General features: G+C 33.9%; 2 protein-coding genes across 4 annotated transcripts; one reads left to right on the top strand and one right to left on the bottom strand.

Annotated features, from left to right (window-relative positions):
- Positions 1-4: 4 nt before the first annotated feature.
- LOC143445874 (uncharacterized protein C8orf74-like) lies at positions 5-6747 on the bottom strand. The gene has a single exon (XM_076945248.1). The coding sequence runs from the start codon at positions 1332-1334 to the stop codon at positions 429-431; it is 906 nt and encodes a 301-aa protein (XP_076801363.1). The 5' UTR covers positions 1335-6747; the 3' UTR covers positions 5-428.
- Positions 6748-8835: 2088 nt separating this feature from the next.
- LOC143446521 (uncharacterized) lies at positions 8836-11422 on the top strand. 3 transcript variants are annotated; one of them, XM_076946179.1, is made up of 6 exons: positions 8836-8961; positions 9438-9549; positions 9692-9753; positions 10005-10061; positions 10476-10599; positions 10708-11422. In XM_076946179.1, exons 2-6 carry the CDS (start codon positions 9519-9521, stop codon positions 11199-11201), a joined length of 768 nt encoding a protein of 255 aa, XP_076802294.1. In that variant the 5' UTR covers positions 8836-8961; positions 9438-9518; the 3' UTR covers positions 11202-11422. The 3 variants fall into 3 exon arrangements, with proteins under 3 accessions (XP_076802294.1, XP_076802293.1, XP_076802295.1); XM_076946178.1 differs by having other exon boundaries at positions 9689-9753; XM_076946180.1 differs by lacking the exons at positions 8836-8961; positions 9438-9549; positions 9692-9753; positions 10005-10061 and adding an exon at positions 10074-10227.
- The last annotated feature ends 1557 nt before the right edge of the window (positions 11423-12979 follow it).

The raw sequence follows: 12979 nt of genomic DNA, 5'->3' as shown, positions 1-12979 counted from the left end.
ATCACTAAACAAATAAATTTTGTGAAAAAAAAAGTATAAAAATATTCAAAAGTATCAAAAAAACATAAAACTCTACATATTTTCTTCTTTTCATCTTAAAGAAAACTACAAGTGCAAGCTGGTTATAACACACTGACAAAAACCAAAATTTATGACAAGCAGTCAGCCACAACACCATAATTATAATACAAAATTGCCAAGTGCACATTAAAAACACAGTAAAACACAAACCGTGACAAACCAAGTTTAGCTAAATTAGAAAGATATGCCAAAGTACTGTAAAACAGTTTTTAAACACGTAGCAGTGTTATGTTCACAAAGAAATGCAAACAAACAAGAAAGCTCATATGAGAGACAAACACAACACAAGAACAAACATAAAAGCAACACAAAAATGTTATATTGTATATTACAATGCCAACAACTGTTTATTTTTTTCTTTTAGAACTTGTTTTTCTTGATTTTCCTGAAGACTTTCTTGATGCTGGTGGAGACTTTGGCTTCAAGTTAGCTTTTGACTGAATTTTATGAAAAGATTGAATGTGCTGAGGCACAGGAATGGCTTGCATGGCAAGTGCTATGTCGACTGAATCTTTTATTTTCATAATGTCAAGTCCAACATCACCTTGCACAATATCGAGATGATCCGCCACAAGAGAAGTCACCAGCTGTTCCGCAGACTTGAAGTCAACTTCAGTCACATCTTCAACACCTTCTAACTTCTTATTGATGTTATTTTCAATTTCCTCTGCTCTCTCTTTCACTTTATCTCCCTCTTCAATCAGCATTTGCATCTTTTCATTTTCCATGTTTTTTACATTTTGAACACGACGCTTGTACTCCCAGCTATCACGTGTCTCAGCATGTTTCAGCTGATGTGGTGTGTCCGGAACCTCAACAGCAAGATGAAGTGATGAGAAGAGGTCTTCACGCTCTTCCATGAAAACGAACTGATAAAGTTTATGATGAGGAAACACTGTCGACGTAAAATATTGGGCAATCTTTTTTGTATTTCCCAGTCCAATTCTTCCAGTGTCAACATACACTACTGCTAGATTACGCAAAGCACATACAGCCTCTGGCAAAGTGCTGCTTAAAAACTGATGAAAAAATTCATGGCCAAACATCACACAAGCTGCAACTTCATCCCAAGGCATTCCACGACTAGTTGCAAATTGAAGAAGATCGTAATGGTAATCTAAAAATGATCCCATGCGTAAATCTTCCTCAAGCTCAATGTAGTTAAGGTGAAGTCTACGAGCAAGAAGCTTTTGACCATCTACTTTTGGCAGCCTTGCAATGTGCCGCACATCAGCAGCACGCAGGTAATCCATCTTATCAAGCAATATATATATATATATATATATATCAAAACATTACCTCACATTAGCTCAAGACAATAGTTGGTCAACTTAACAGAAAAATGATACACACAAAAAAGGTGTACATTATATATGTAACATTATTATCACTAGATGTTATTATCACTAGATGGTAAATTCAGTAAAAAATTGCCACAATGCTTTCCAACTATTCCCAAAACAGAATCTCAGTCCTCACTTCAATTTTCTATGACCAGAATCTCTCTGGTCTCTGGATGTACTTAAAACATTGACAATGAAGAAACGTGATAGGACAGAAAAAAGGAAAAATATTTTACATGGAGAAACAAAAATAAAAAAGTTTTTGGAAAGTGATTCCACTTTAGCTTTTAATGAAAGATCATCACCACAAAATTATTACTGATAAGTAGGGCGATTATTTTTTGACTTGTCAAAAAAAGTCAAAAATTTGTCAAATTTACAGCGTTGGGTCAAAAATTGTCAAAATTGTTTAAAAAGTCAAAATTTTTTACCAAGTCAAAATTGTTTACAAACTGCATTGCCGTGGTGTCATAGAGGTTGCACTGTAGGTGAACTTGTCATTTTACATTGTACACCTTGTAGCCTACTTTATACTGTTGTAAATGGCCCATTGTCAACTTATTGTGATTCAGCTCTTGCTTCGGTTTTGCTTTAGATACTTCATGTATCTTTAGTTTAGACAAATGTATTGAACATTTTTTGTTGTGTCTTAGTTGCAGTTTTTTGGCAGTGATTTGTAATTAGCTCATTTCCCTTTTCAGAATAGGCCAGGTCTGTGTTCAGACTTTTTCTCTTCTTTACTATACAATAAATTTTAACTTTTTGTACAATAATGCCTAATTTAACTACTTGATTTCTTCATACGTCAAAATTTGTCAAAAAAAAGTTTTTTAATGTCAAAATTTTCAATTTTTAGGTCAAAAACTTTCGTTTTTTAGGTCAAAAAATAATCGCCCTACTGATAAGGTTTTTTATAAAAATATACATGCTAGCCCATGCTTATCTCGCATGTTACATGACTACAACATGCATTTGTTATTGAAAACCACCACCTCATTTAGGCAGGATTCTATTGAATGTATCAGGAAAGGGAAACATGAATTTAACTTAGCCAGACTGTTTATTCAGATTTATTTAGATTTATATTCAGACTGTTTATTTATGACTTGTTTATTCAGATTTTAATACATTATCGAAAGAGTCAAGAAGCTGCAGTACAAACTTATCGTAAGGAAAAATCTAATTGGCATATTCATTTGAACAAAAGAATAGCTTTGCAAAATAGTCAACTGAATGTTCAATAAATTTTTCCATTGCTACCTGTCACTGGCGTATAAACAGCACCTTGGCCAATAGCCAAAAGTGTTCTTGGGTTGGATTGACTAACTACTGGATTTCCACATTTGCTAAGCAGTTTGCTATACATATTATGCATATTTTTGTCAAGGCATTTTGTGCCAATATATGGATAATTGAACATAAACCAGTTCACAGCAACAGTAAGATGGTATATGCCATAAACGTTTGTGGCGAATCTTTTCAAAACACACTTATGTGCAAAGGTATCAAATCATCGCAACAAAGAAATATTTCCCACTGTGCCGTTAGCGTAATGTAGCCTACGTTTAATGGTTTGTATACCAGTGTTGCCAGTAAAAATGGATATACAGCCATTATCATAATATAATTAAGCAAACAGGAAAAAGTTATCTATCAAAAAGCTAACATCATCGTCTACCTACCCAACTACCAAAGTGCAACTACCAGCCAGATCTAACACAAATACTTATTCCTTCAATATGTATTATTTCAATAGAAACAAAGATACCGATACATTTTGGTAGTTTGGACTCTTGCACTCTTACTTAAAAACTATAAGAATTTAGGGCAAGGATTTCAAACTAGGGAATTAAAGTTGTTCTCCATAATGATTTGATCAGGGACTTTTCAGACTATTTGATACCTTTGACTTTCAAATCCTAGAATTTCAAGTGGCGCAAAGCAAAAATTATTAAACAACTATCCGCTTCTTTTTTTACCTGAGAGCCTGATAAACTGTTGCACATTTATCCATACTTGAAGGATAGAATCTTATAAACATTTTAGGCTAACTACAAAGTTAAAGACAATCCACAATAAAACTTTGTGCCTTAAGAGAAGGTTAAGCAGCGATACTGCAAATTATTATCAATTAAATTTATATGAAGGGTAAAATAAACTTTCTCAAATTTGACTGAATGAACTAAATTGCGCATTCTGCGCCCATACAAAAAAAATGAACAGCCCTTTCACAACGCAGCTATCAACGACTGGTGCAGGGCATGTGTTTGCGTTTAAAAAATGCTAGCTTAATAACACATGTTGTCTGCACTGTCTGCGCTTTCTAATCGCAAAACTGCAGTGCTTCTAATAGCAACATGATATGCCAGGGTGAAACGAGTAGCAAATGGTATGATTATGAAAAAATTTAATTCGAAGCTTCTTTTATCCCAGGAGCTTATACAAAAATGTGATATTTTCACTCAATTTAAACATTGCTACGATAATAACATAGTTCTTCGATCATTACAAATTGTTGATTTTGGGGGATTCCTCAATGAGGAAATTTTTTCAATAATGAACACTTTTAAATCTAGGATAGAAATTCTGCTGTAATCTAATGTCTATAAACACTTGCTTATATAAAGTGGGCCTACTTCGCAGCATGGAGAAGAGAAAAACACTAATTTTGTAGATCGTATTGTGCAATGCTTAGATTGACACATGTGCTTTCCTTTTGCCTTGTTCTCTTCTTGGGCTCGTTTCTTGATTTTAACTTTTTAACCATACATTATGTCCATTACTCATATAGCCTCCAGTGTAAATTTTAACAGAGCAGTATTTATGTTTCAAAGGCTATACATATGAAGTTACTCCTTCCTTGAACAACCAAGAAAGCCAAACATATGTAATACTTCTTACAAACATATTAGTTGATATTGTGAACACTGTATGTATGTCAGTATGTATTTCCCTACAGTTGTATTGCTTTTTGCAAGCTTGTGGTTATTTGTGCTTTCACAACCTCATATATTATAACTACTACTTCGATCGATAACTACTTCTTACTTGTGTAGTTTAAAATATACTACTTTTTACTTCATACTTGTGCAGTTTAAAACAGCAATACTTCTACTTGTAGTGGAGCAGGCTTCTTCGAGAGTAACAATACTTCCACTTAAGTAACTTGTGGTTACAAGGGATTTATGTGAGTGTTACACAATTTTCTTTTGTTTAAATATATTTTTAAAGTACCGATAATTTAGACCAAGATAGTTTGGGTCAAAGGGGTATTTTTAGATTAATTTAGAGGTTGGAAAACAGTATGTCACTTTAAGTTGCAAATTAGCGTTTATTTTAATTTGCAGCCTAGCTTAGCAATTTAATCATGTTTACTATTGAGCTTTATACCAGTATAAATTTATTGACTTTCATAAGAAATAATAATCTAATATACTTGCTAAGCTAAAGTAGAGTCAACAATCTTTACAATGAAGTTCAATTGTGGTAGCCTACCATATCTAACAACTTTTGCTTTCTCTATCTGCATTTAGGCTTAAGATTATATTTTAAACAAAACAATTTATTTAGCGATTGGTCAGTCTGCAGAGTTGGACGGAAGTGCTCTTATAAGTACATTCGGTAGCGCCTTTCAGGTGCATTAATAAGCGCAATTATGTGTAACTGGCTGAATTTTGTATGCATCTATCAACTGTGGACATAAAGTTGAGTAGTCAGTGTACAAAAAAACATGCTATGCTGCTGATTAAACTTTATTAAATTTTTAATTTTTGGACGATTCATTAGTAAATTCAGCCTTAATCTGCAAAACTTTTCTTCAAGTATCACCCAAAAATGTCAAGTAAATTTAAACAAATTGTTTCAGTCATGCAGTGGTTAAAGACTCGGTCTCTGATGTGTGGTATACGTGAAAAAAGCGGCATGCTGGGTTGTTGGTTACTTTAAACAAAATAACTGCATCTAGGCCAAATTTGATTGGAAATAATTAAGAACCGACACGTGCAAGCTGATTGGCCGAGCATGTTTTCTTTGCCTGTTTCCATACCAGCAACAAAGATTTATTCTCAATGGAAAAGATCTTTGTCACATCAAGTGCATATTGTCTCAATTATTTCTCAATGCAACTTTAGGTGAATAACTGAAGGAAGGTAATTGAGTTTGCTAAGTATTTTATTTAAATACCGCATATTGAATTCAAATCAGTACATAAATATCTTTTCAAATGTATCCTACACAGTAGCCTGCTTCTCTATAGACATCGAATAATGTAATCGATTATATTGATAACAATGCATTTTACTATAATTGACATTTTTGCTCCACTGGCTCCACCACATAACTTAGACCTTAACAGAGAAAAGTGGTCAGAAAAGTAACTTGCAGAAAACGTAGCTCAACAAAAATTGAAAGAAACATGAAGGAATTTACGCACAGGTAAGCTAAAAAAGGGCTCTCTAAATTGTTTCTATGTAGAGATATTACAGTTTTGCACTAGACATCGAAATTCCAATGAAGGCTTGAAAATCAGGTGTTTGAAGCAATGAAACTTAAAAAGTAATGTTTGTAGAGACTTGAAATTTGGTACACAGCTTAAAGAGTCGTGCTTAATACTTGCAAAAAAATCAATTAAAATAACGTTTTTGGTAAAATCTGAACACTGGTTAGCCTACTTCCGTACACTCTGATACTGGCTACCTGACCCTAGTTTTTACAAAGGCTGCCATTATTTCACCGGAGAAAAACGTGCGTTCGAAGTTAGTTTTCACAGACTCTTGTTAACCAAGCCTAACTTAAATGTTTATACCATATCAACTTAAAACTAACCTAAATCTACATTCTAATCTACATGTAACTTCAGTAAAACCTTAAACAGCCAAAATCAACTTTTCGTATGTACAAATTCTGTTAACCTAACCACCTATCTTTAACAACGGGCTGCGTGACCTCCCGTACTTACAGTGAAATAGTCACTCTTTTTATTTTAGGTTAGGTTTAGATTTGTTTCTATAGTATTTTCCGAATCTAGAACTGTCCACAGGTCTACTGAACAGTAGCAAGTGTCGTTAATGCCTTGCCCATAGGCATTACAATGGTAAGGCGCCACTGGGAATAGCCTATTTGTTGTGAGGCTAGCGCTCGAACCTCTCGGCTACCGAGCCACCGCATGTTACAAGCAAGATATGAAAACATTTGGTTAAATTTAATCGCTTGGTACTAATAGAAATAGATTCGGTAACCGTTCGTGTTGACCTGCATGAAATTCCGGTGCGTAGGCCAATCCTTCTCGTGGCACATCCTCAGCCTACCATCAAGCAAATTTTAATTCCAACAGTTTGTAACTTGCAGCTGTGCGGTAGCGCAGTAACAGAAAACATTGGAATACATTTCACATAACTGAATGTAACGTTGTAAAGCTTGGTATAATTACAGTAATTGTTTGTACTGATATTTGGTAAGGTATTCTTATGTAAAATTGTTTATTTAAAACAAAAAATTTATTTTAAAAAAGTAAAGATTTTTTTAAATGTTACTTAACCTTTATCTTTTCAAACAAAGCTTGTTGGTATTTAAAGATAATATGAAAAAATATGTATCTGGTTTCGATGGAATTTTTAACTGTTGATCAACTTCATGTAAAATCGTAAATCTAGGGGTTCATAATATTGCTGGGGGATATAACTGTGAGTGGATAAATAGCTTCTAAACCTATAAACCTAAAACTACTGACCTGCAGACCACGAAGTTACTCATCACTGGCTTTTCAGTGACCCAATTGTTGTTTCAAAAATTATAACAAATTATGAACAATTATTTCAGTGACGAAAAGGGTAAAAAAATTTGCAATAAGGCTTGTGACGTAAAATTTGGACATGAATCAATGTAATTTTTCCGCTCGGATTTTGGAGATTGTCTTCGAGTTCAGGAAAAACTTACATGGTTACCAACATAACTTACAAACAAGAAAAGAATGCATACAAACTCATCAGGAATACAAGGTTTTAGATCGAAAAAAAATGAACTGAGTCATGCGACATTTTTAGGTCATAAAGCTAGGAACAAATTTGGCACGACACCGTACTGAATTTTGCCGATATCTCTGGCTGTAGAGTTAATTTAGATAAATTGCAGGCGTTTTACTTTGGATCTTCGAGAAATACGACAAGTAAACCATTAACCCAGCAAGGTTTAAAATGGCCCACTGATTCTATTGATTATTTGGGAATTACCGTTCCAATAGATAGAGTAAATAACCAAAAACCGTTTACTATGAATTTCGACAATAGTTTTTAAACAAAGTGTCTACTTTACTAGGCCTATAGGCTATAGCCTACCTTTGGTCATGTAGGGGCTTGACATTGATAGGGAAAATTACTACAGTATTCTTAAATCATTGGTAATTCCAACATTAACTTACAAAGCAAGTGTATTTCCTATTAATTTTCCAGCGACCTTTATGAAGAAAGTCAAAGTCTTGTTGTACCGCTTTATCAGAGGCTCTAAATGGGAACGAATCAAACACGAAACCTAGACTATTCGGATGACAATGAAGTAAAAGATCATGATGGTGAAAACGCTCGCCTGGTGCTTAAGTTTTAAAACCCAAAGTTTCTATCAGTTCGCAGTCAAACATGAAACATAATTTGTATGAAAAAATAGGTTTTTTCTAGTCAAAAGGTTTACGTACGCACACGAACTTTGTAAAATCCTTCCTAAATAAGAACAAAGCCAACATTCTTTGACACGTGCAAAGTTCTTGTTGTTTCCACCTGTAAGGTTATTCTGATCATGTTTAATATAATTAAAGTTTAATCAAGGTAAATGTATATATATAACCTAGTCGTTTATATTTTAAGATAAGATACGAAAACGCAAAAGAAAATTAAAGACAAATAATGTAGGTTAAAACTTAAAAAGATTGACTTTTAATACAGTTTATATTGATTGCCACAAATATAATATCAATCTATAGTGTATTTTTCACTTCCTTTCTTCCTTTTTGTAATGTTTGTAATTCTATGTTTGTAGGTACGAGTATAAATATTCTTATCTGGAGATAGCTTTGTTTCTCTGATCGGGGGTCCTTTTGCGCAAATAGAAGCCATTGGAGAACAATGATAAGCTACGTTTGTTTCTTATGCATGTCGACGATTTATTGCATTGTTCTGTCCGCTGTTATCTAAACCTTCCAATGACGCTTAGAAAAAAACGGGGATGCCATTTTGACAAACAATTTACTTTACAGCGTTTGCGCGATAAAGACCCTGACCCCATTGAATACTTAATTGCGTGAAGTCTGATAAACGACGATTGTATAAATAGTTTTATCGTTCAAGACCGATTTTGTTTTCAATTTTTTTCTTTTCAGCCGACTATATAATCACATGGCCGCCTGTACCGAAACACTGTTTCAAACGTTTGTTGTGCTGCTCACTTGTGTAAGTCAGAAATCTATTTTTCAAAGAGCTAAAGAAAGATCACCAAGAAAAACTCGGCAAAGTCCAGAAGAAGTGATTTCGTCATCAAGAACATATCCGAGGTTTGGATTATACCGTAAATCAATATGGACATTTTTACGATTTTGTTGGTTTACCTTTAATAAGAGTTTAGATTTTGTCACTAATCCGCAGAATTTACAATAAAATTCTGAAAAAAAAAAACTTAATATCTAAAAAGCTGTATTTGCTTTACTTATAACGTCCTACCGTTAATTTGTAGTGCGATACAGTATATATCGATGAATTATAGGTCATTGTTTCGTGTGTTTTCAGCCATTTGCAAAAATAATTTCATTTGTATACTAACTTATATGTACAAGTGACGAATTGTGCATATACGAGTATACAGTTTACAAATAAAATTATATGCGTAAATAGCTGGTAACTTCCTGAAGTTAATCGAGTAAAGGTAACCCCAGGTTACATAGATGGAAAGCATTCTGTGCACGACAGACAGTTACAAAAATTTCATTATACAACTACCTTGTTTTGATGTTACTGTTTTATGTCTACAAAGGCGGGAAGTTGAAACCTAATTCAAAACTGCGAAAAGATCCTTGAGGAAAGTTGTTCACGTCGAAATTGGAAAAGCGACAAGATGGCTTTCAAAAAATATAGTTCATTTATAGGTAATCATCGACTAGTTTACATTTAAGTTCAACTAAAGCTATAAACTACATTTACTCCGATATAGTGAAAGACGATTCTAAGATTACAAGTGACATGATATATAATGTTTTGTTCAATTTGTTCTGTATTCTGTTGCAGCAGAAAGCATGACGGAAAAGCTGCATTCACGAAAACCGCAACACCAGCAATATCAAGTCGTAAAGGTAACTATAAACTCAGATATCGAAAGCAGACCATTTTCACAAAACTGTAATGTCAAAATATGATGTAATTGTTTAGTTGTCGCCAATAACGCTGGCGAATTCCGTTCAAATACAAACCTGCTAAAACCCGGCAATTATATACAGCGGGACTGCATTGTTGTTATCGAACATGTGTTCAACAAGTGTGAAAGGAAAGGGTTTAGACCTGTAAAGACAATCTTACAAAAAATTAACTATTGTTTTGTCTACAGGTAAACGATCCAGCTGGCGGCCCTGGATGTCAGGAGACAATTTTTGTAACAAAAAAGGTGGGGCTTTTAAATTGTTGTCCTTTGCATTTTTATTGGAGGCGAAGCGCATAACCGTCTGAAGTAGACATTTGACTAGTTGTGCGCTGAATGCAGGATAACTTCCATGCGCTTGAAAAATATAGTTAGAGCCCGTTGTCTCCATATAAGATATTGCCTGACAGAGGTAACAGAATCAATTTAAAATTGTCTATTGTAGTATACAAAAACAACGTTCTTGTAATTATTATTGGCTGAAATGTATATCATGAGATTCATATATTATAGATTCCAATAATGTTAATTGTTTTAAGACATTGTGTCAGCAACTATAGCGATGTTGCTTAAGTTGCGTTAAAATATCTGTAGGTACCGGTACTGAATTAAGTGAAACTGCTCAATATGTTTATTGTTTATCCATATATGTTATCACAGGTCGACGATATGGTGGTTATCGATTTTATTATGGGGTTGCCACCAACAGAAGAAATGTCTAGATCTAGTGGAGAAAATGAGCAAGATTACACGACACTTTTACGTACAGACTTTGATATAAATGGTAAGAGTATAAGTAACCAGAGCCATAAAAAACCTACAATAAAGTAAAAATGTGTGATATGTTAATATTTTTGCATTAGTTAAATGTTTAAATGTAAATTCCTTTCAGATAACATTGAATTACGTCACAATGAAGCAATCGTTTTCGAAGAAAACTGTCATGATTTCTTTTCTTCTGCACATGGTGACGTTGAATATGATGACGTCACCGATCTGGTATACCATACTACTTATATGGATGACGTCTGTGACGATGATGATTTGTTCGGTAGCAATGATCATGACTTCGCCGGTTCTACGACCAAGTCAAAAGTGGCCGAAGAAAATACCGTTCCTTGCAGCAGTACACTTATGTGCGACTTCACTTGGCAGAGAATGGAGCGATGGAACTTCATTGAGAATGGGAAAGGCAAACCAGGAGCGGAGTCAGCAGAATATTACGCAAACGAATACAATGTGGAAGCGACAATTTTCCGCCACGCAACATCTTTACGACAACTCACGATGGCAGCAGATTACCAAAACTTCGCCATCTTTTTATTTTTTTGCATCATTTTCTTGGGAGTGATTAAAACAATGATCTTTATGAGCTCTCTCATGTGATTCGATGCGCTATTTAACGTGATGTCTTAATGTGTTTTAGTTTGCCATTTTGAAAAATTTGAGTTGTACAAGAAGTTGTACAAGAAACAATATATCTTTTTCTATATCGTCTTTTTCTAACTCTACTATTTTCGCATATTGAAAATATCATTCAAATGATGCTTTTTACATTTCCCGTTTTATTAAATATGAATTTCGCTTTAAAAATAATAAAAATCATTAACAAATTGAAGTTGTGTTAATATCGAACGCTTTAGTTGTAAAAAATTACAAACTTCCTCCAATAAAAGTCTGCTCGTAAAAAAATCAAAATAAGGAGGTATTAGCCTATTATGTACTTTCAGAAGATTTTTGGCAAAGTAGCTCTAATTTTGTGGCACGAATAACATAATCTGTACCTTGCGTAGACTATCACTTACGTCAATGGGCATGTGCGTATAAAACGAGTTTGTGCACGATTTCTGACACATTTGGTCTTGTTTTTACCCCGGATTTCCATGTTTGCTTTCATCGAAAAATGAAATAAGAAGAGTTTTGTAAATCGACTTGCAAAAGTGTCGGTATATTTTCCTTTTTTATACAGAGCGAGGAGTGTCAGAAATAATTCCTCTTTTCCACGAATCCGAGTTACGTAATCTTTATATATTGCTGATATGTGGTGTAAGTTTACTACCTTTTCTACATTCCCAAATTAAGTGTACAGACTTACCGTTATCCGCTCATATCATATGTAGGCTATAGTGATTATATTTATTGTACATAGACTATATTAAATCACTACAACCCTTTTTTCCTGTTTTTTTGTTCACTGAAGTATTGTGGTTCTCAAGTTCAGCGTTTTTTTTATGAAATTTATATCCCTCATAAAGTCTTATTGCAAAATATACCTTTCCCTCTTCCCAGTCATTTGTAACATTCTTGTTTTAAAAATAAACATTACTTTGTTACTAATCACCTACCTATGAAGACGTATTCCACCAAAAACGCTATAGTTAGCTTAACACTTCTATACCGTATAGGAGGCCAAATTTGCGATACATTTTTGGCAATAACTGCTTAACCACTGCATATTATTAAAATTCATCCACCAATATATTTACTGGCAACTACTCTTTGATTTAAAGCAAACTCGTTTTCGGACTTGTCTCTCACTTTAAAGAAAAAAAGTTAAGAAATTACATACAGTAAGTTATATTCTCATTATAGGTTACGTTTACGTATGTCATAGGTTAGGCTTATTTTGGGTTATTTCTGCCTTGGAAATGAGATTAAGGTATAGTATATACAGTGAAACAATAATGATGGTTTGTATACATCCAGAAATTCGTATAACTTGTAGAGTAGCTGTTGACACACCACTGATGAGACTATCCAGGAATTGTTTGGTATTTTCAACCGGTGTTACCCTCAGAAAAAAAGTCCAGCAAAGTAGGCCAATATCCTATCTACAACAACTACGAATATTCTCCGATTATCTGTAAAAACATGTATTAATACAGCATTAAGCTGACTACGTCGCCACTTCAAAAATTGCGCAAAGCTAGATTAAAATATAAAAGTCAGCGTAAAAATAGCCAGCGAGAAGTAGATCTGTCATGCACGAAAATGTGGATGATGTCACATCCGGTGTAGTCGAGCTGCATGAAAATTATTTGTTAGTAAACTGGCATTTATGAAATGGGCAACGGAACTTAAAATAATACAATTTAAAAAGGGTAAAGGATGCAGTTCCAATACCAGGCAGTTGGGTAATGTCAAATTGTATCACGAATTCTACT

Source organism: Clavelina lepadiformis, chromosome 2, assembly GCF_947623445.1.
Source record: "Clavelina lepadiformis chromosome 2, kaClaLepa1.1, whole genome shotgun sequence".
Classification (NCBI taxonomy): Eukaryota; Metazoa; Chordata; class Ascidiacea; order Aplousobranchia; family Clavelinidae; genus Clavelina; species Clavelina lepadiformis.
Note: the sequence above shows the minus strand (reverse complement) of the source record. Positions and strands in the feature narration are given on the sequence as shown.

Coding starts and splice junctions, on each gene's coding strand:
- LOC143446521 (XM_076946178.1), top strand. CDS start 9,519: ATGGCTTTCAAAAAATATAGTTCATTTATAG. Junction 10,062..10,475: donor CAATTTTTGTAACAAAAAAG/GTGGGGCTTTTA, acceptor ATGTTATCACAG/GTCGACGATATGGTGGTTAT. Junction 10,600..10,707: donor TACAGACTTTGATATAAATG/GTAAGAGTATAA, acceptor AATTCCTTTCAG/ATAACATTGAATTACGTCAC.
- LOC143445874 (XM_076945248.1), bottom strand. CDS start 1,334: ATGGATTACCTGCGTGCTGCTGATGTGCGGCACATTGCAAGGCTGCCA.